The sequence below is a fragment of the Colobus angolensis genome, unplaced genomic scaffold, assembly GCF_000951035.1.
Source record: "Colobus angolensis palliatus isolate OR3802 unplaced genomic scaffold, Cang.pa_1.0 Scaffold24, whole genome shotgun sequence".
Lineage (NCBI taxonomy): Eukaryota > Metazoa > Chordata > Mammalia > Primates > Cercopithecidae > Colobus > Colobus angolensis.
Window position 1 is genome coordinate 5,653,275 of NW_012115599.1, and position 5,591 is coordinate 5,658,865.

The 5,591-nt window shown below is 39.9% G+C and overlaps 1 protein-coding gene across 3 annotated transcripts in view; it reads left to right on the forward strand.

The window, feature by feature from the left end:
• CNRIP1 (cannabinoid receptor interacting protein 1) overlaps positions 1 to 5,591 on the forward strand; it is a 34,769-nt gene that overhangs the window by 19,708 nt on the left and 9,470 nt on the right. For 2 of the 3 annotated variants that reach the window (XM_011945274.1, XM_011945273.1), the window contains one exon: positions 3,702 to 4,707. The exons of the other annotated variant lie outside the window; for it this stretch is intronic. In XM_011945274.1, the coding sequence (XP_011800664.1) occupies positions 3,702 to 3,866 (165 nt within the window). In that variant the 3' untranslated portion in view covers positions 3,867 to 4,707. Of the gene's footprint in view, positions 1 to 3,701; positions 4,708 to 5,591 lie in introns of those variants that run through there. 3 annotated transcript variants of the gene reach the window in all.

Sequence of the window (5,591 nt, forward strand, 5' to 3'; positions counted from 1 at the left end):
GGGTGCAGCACACCAACATGGCACATGTATACATATGTAACAAACCTGCACGTTGTGCACATGTACCCTAGAACATAAAGTATAATAAAAAAAAATCTGAAGATAGAAAAATTCAATTTCTTAGAAGGTTATATTTTTCATTTTTTCTATATATCTTATTTTACATATGTGAGCTCATAATGTATATAAACCATTCCAATTCATCTTTTAACATTTTTATAAGCATTTCCTTGAAGCATTGACAACCCTAAACTCCTTTTTAATGGCTCTGTAAATTTATCATATGGATATGCTGCCATTTTCATATTTTCCTAACGTTGGATGCTTAGATTGTTTCTGGTGTTCAGAAATTGTCACCAAGTTATTAGAGGAATAGTGTCTCTTTAAAAGTTTGTATTTCTTTAATTACTAATTACATTTGAATGTTTTTGCAGGTGTTAGTCATTTTTTCCTTTTTTTAAGACAGGGTCTTGCCCTGTTGCCCAGGCTGAAATGCAGTGGCACGATCTCACTGAAACCTCTGCCTTCTGGGCTCAAGTGATCCTTTCACTTCAGCCTCCTGAGTATCTGGGACTACAGACGCACACTCCCATGCCCAGCTAATGTTTTTAATTTTTTGTAGAGACAGGGTTTCACTATGTTGTCTAAGCTGGTCTTAAACTCCTGGGTTCAAGTGGTACTCCCATGTTGGCCTCCCAAAGTGCTGGGATTGCAGGCATGAGCCACTGCGCCCAGCCTTTTTTTTTTTTTTTTTTTGGATGAACTGTTCCAATTTTTTATTCCAATGTTCTTAGTAGTACTTACTAATAATGCATATAGTCCTTTATGTTAAGGATAATGACTATTTGGTAATACTTTTGGGAAATACAGTTTTGGTTTAATTTTTTTTTCTAGTAATCATTAAATTTTGAAAATACAAATAAGAACATAGAAGAAAATCAGCTGGGTGCGGTTGTTCACGCCTGTAATCCCAGCTACTCGGGAGGCTGAGGCAGGAGAATTGCTTGAACCTGGACAGCAGAGGTTGCAGTGAGCCGAGATCGCACCCCTGCACTCCAGCCTTAGGCGACAGAGCTAGACTCCATCTCAAAATAATAATAATTTAAAAAGAACACAGGAAAAAATAAAAACAGTCTATCAGAATTTCTAATATTAAATATATATACACATATATACTTTTTTTTTTTTTTTTTTTTTTTGAGACAGGGTCTTTATCGTCCAGGCTGGAATGCAGTAGCATGATTATAACTCACTGCAGCCTCAAACTCCTGGGCTCAAGCAACCCTCCTATCTCAGTCTCACAGGGTGTGCCACCAAACCCAGCTAATTTTCAAACATTTTTTGTAGAGGCAGGGTCTCACTATATTGCCCAGGCTAGTCTCAAACTCCTGGTCTCAAGCGATCCTCTCATCTTGGCCTTCCAAAGTGCTGGAATTACAGGTGTGAGGTGCTATACCCAGCCAAGTATAATTTTAATTGAATTACTACTTCATGTTCTTCATGGTACTCTGCTTAGTTCATGTAACAATATAAAATAAAAACTGTATTAAATACTTTACATTTAAAAATACTACATAGTATTCCATTATATAGATATGCCACAAATAGTGCCTTGAAGATGGACCTTTAGTGTTGCATTGTTTACTACTCTAAACTTTGTGATGTTCTTAAGATAAATTATAAATGGAATTGCTGGGCCTGAATGTACTCACACCTTTAGCTTCATACAAATGATCCTTCCAAAAGGCTAATTCAATTCCCATTAGCAGCATTTAGAATACCTGTTTTCTTATAGCTCATTAAAAATGGATATTTCTATTTTTCTTAACTTTGAGGTATAGTTTACATGTAATTGACTCATCTTAAGCATACAGTTCAATGAGTTTTGACCAACATATATGTACAGCCATGTAATCACCACCCCAATCAAGATGTAGAATGCTTCCATCACCCCTAAAAAGTTCCCTCTTGAACATTTGCATCAATTCCCCTTCTCACCCCAGGCCCTAGATAACCACAGATGTTTCCTGTCCATGTAGATTGCATGCTGTCTGTGTAGATGGACTCATACAGTATGTATTTTGGGGGCCTAGATTCTTTTGCTCAGCATGTCTTTGAAATCCACCCCTGTTGCTCCTTGAATCAGCATGTCTTCCTGTATTGTTCAGCAAAAGGCCATTTTATAAATATACCAAAACTTGCCTATCAACAGGTGAATAAACATTTGGGTCAATTCCAACCTGGGGCTATTGCGAATAAAGGTGCTGTATGCTTATATAGGTCTTTAAGCCACAACTCTCTAAAAAGAGATAATTCACTTTCATACCTGGGAGGTCTGTGGACTCTAGGTATATCATCCACTATTTCAAATCGAGCAAATTTCCCAAAGGAAAGTCTAGATCTTGTTTTGGGATCAAATTAGCAGGATGAGGCAATGGTGCAAGATATAATTTTGAGAGCATCTTGGAAAGCTATCCGGGAAGCACCTGATCACCCTCCTCCTGTATCAGCAAGAAGCATAAGACTCCTAATGCTCACTGCCTTCCTCTGTCCACGTCTTCTGGCTCATGCCAAGTCTAAGAATACTGCCAAGTCAGTCCCTGTCCCCTCCCATGACAGGGGAGGGTCAGAGGAGAAAATAACGACAGGCATCATGTGGTTTAATGCCAGATCCCCTAAATAGCTCCAGAAGGCAGTAGCAGGGTCAGGCTACCCCACAGGCCACTTGAGCATCTGCCCAGTGGCCTCCAGGGTATTCCATGTACTCTTCTCAGCAGCAAGAGATGTGTACTTTATACCTCAGGAGCGCTCTGTGCAGTGATTTACACGGCCTACCTTCTGGAAGTAGAATACAAACTTCTTAAGAGCAACAATCCTGCCTTATACAAATTTTTATACATGCATAGTAGATACTCAAATATGGTTTTGGATAATGTATAAGCCCAAGATGTAGGCATGGACTCCTGACTTATAAGTACTCAATGTTTAGTAGTTAAAATAGAGCCTTTAACAAACACTTCCAATGAAATATTTTTGGTTATCACTTTGAACGAAATATTTTTCTTTGGAATTAAAACTAATGGTGGAAATTATATCTTATGTAGATGTATTGTACATAGGTTGTTCTGTACCATTGTATTTTGAGAAAAGCCAGTAAACTTTATTCCTCCTTTTCCCTTTGCCATTCCCCTTCTGTAGCAGGGACCATTTGGGGGGTGAACATGGGGGTTTGTTTTAGAGACAGAATCTTGCTTTGTTGTTCAGGCTATTCTGGAACCCCTGGCTTCAGGCTAGCATCCTGCCTCAGCCTGGGGTTACAGGCGTGAACCACACTGCACCTGGCCAGCAGGGGCCATTTTAGAGTAAGCTTTAAAATTCTAAGTTTTCAAAAAATTAAACTTGAAAAACAAGATAAACTTTGGAGTTATTTTTATTAAAAGAAATATGATAGCAAGTGGCACACATGCAATGGAAATCAGATTTTATAGAGAAGAAAGGTTTACAGACAGCTTTTTAGGAAAATATCTCCCATCACAAAGGAGGGAGCTAGAACACTAAAGGAAAGGCTTCAGAGCCTTGCAGACCAAGAGAATCTGGACCGGGTCTGCTTGATTATCCAGGAGCTATGCCACTAATGTTAGCTCTCTTCTATTTCTCGTGGCAGAATGAGGTTTTTATCAGGCATGTTTCTCTTCCCTCAGTTCACAGACATCGGGACCTTCGAGACGGTGTGGCAAGTCAAGTTCTACAATTACCACAAGCGGGATCACTGCCAGTGGGGAAGCCCCTTCTCCGTCATTGAGTATGAATGCAAGCCCAACGAGACACGCAGTCTGATGTGGGTGAACAAGGAGTCCTTCCTCTGAAAGTGGCTCTTTCTGATGCTGCTGGACAATCTTTTCAGAAACCCACTTTTAGATAAACCAGCGCAAGCCTTAAACAAGGCACGCCGTACCACTGCTGTTCCCCATCTGGTCCCGATGACCTACTAGCCCTGATTATTTTGAAAGTGTAATTCCCCTCTGATACAATATCCCTCACATTCAAGATGGTGATGTACCACCCCCGAGAATACTTCCGTCTGTATTTTGTGCTGATGTTCCTGCATCGGTCATACTATTGACCACTCGTGACCGGAGTTCAGTGGCACTGGCAGGCTTATCCTGCTCTTGACTGTTCCACTGACTGACTATGGTGTTTTGTTTCCAAGTAAAGTGATTCCTCCTTTTTTTTGTTCAATGTTAAATTTAAAAATAACCATGTGTATGGGTCCTCCCATGTGTAATACGGTAACATGTAATTTGCAGTGTTTGTCAGCTTTCAAAGCAGGCTTTGTGAAAATGTAACACAAACAGCAGCGAATGGGGCTCCAATGTTGTGCTTCCTATCAACAGCTCCACTCTTACAGGGAAGGATGATAACAAACCAGAAGGACAATTATGTACGTATTTATAATGTATTAAAACTCTTGTAAGTAACTTAAGGTATTGTGCAATGGCCTAGCCTAGTAGAAATGGGGGAAAAGCATTGCCGTGGACCATTGTTAAAGTGACAGGAGTTGTAGGGTTACCCCTTTGACAAGCTTCCATAGTCTTCAGACATGCACATTGATGGCATCCCTACATTCTTCTTCACTTGAACTTTGTAAAACTGCATATGGACCTGTAATCAACTTTTGATATTTCTTAATAAAGGCATTGAAAATCATGCCCTGACTTGCATTCTTAATTTGGGCAATAGCTATCTAGCAGGTGGATCCCTGCTCTAGGCCAGCTTCATTCAGGCCTCTATGCTACCCAGGATGAGGGAATGTGTCTGGAGTAGAATTAGCACACCTATTCATGAATCAAGTCTGACCTTTTAGCAGGATTGCTCCAGCCAAATTTAACAGGGCTAGCACAGGCCCAGGTGCTTGGTGGGCAATCAAAAAATGCTGTCCCTATCTCGCTCCACTACTCTTTCTGTGGTGACCCCTCCCTAGTTGGTGAGCTATGTGGTTCAGTAGCAGGAGAGCAATGGTGCTATAATAGTGTGGGTACATCATGGTTGAGGCCTCCTTGCCTACTTCCAGCACCTTGCACAAAGCCCATATACCATACAGTTTAAGGATAAATTCCATAAGAAGTAAAGAAACTTCCTCTTGAAAAGTAACATGCTATTTTTCAATAATATTGTAATATTTACTTGGGCAGCACAAATCCTACTGTGTTGGAAAAAGTTGGTTGGGGATTGTTTGTTTTTGCTACCTGTAAACCCTTCTTATAAGAAAATGCAAGCTGCTGGGAGTATTTTAAAGAGTTGATTCATTGTAGAACTGAATTTCAAAGGCTGGCACTCAACACCTTTTCCACCTGCAAATAGCTTACGTGCAGTGATGCTGTGCAGCCACCAGGGAACAGCAATGCCTTGCCTTTGGGGATCATAAATGATGTTAAAGGAGTGTAACATGTTTCTCAATAAGCTTGTTTTTCAAAAAAAAAAAAAAAGTCTTCATTACAATTGCTAAAACATAAGTACTAACCCATTCCTAATCACTGTTTTTTAAAACCAACACTCAATTATTTGAACAGACATTGAGATATTTAAAACAA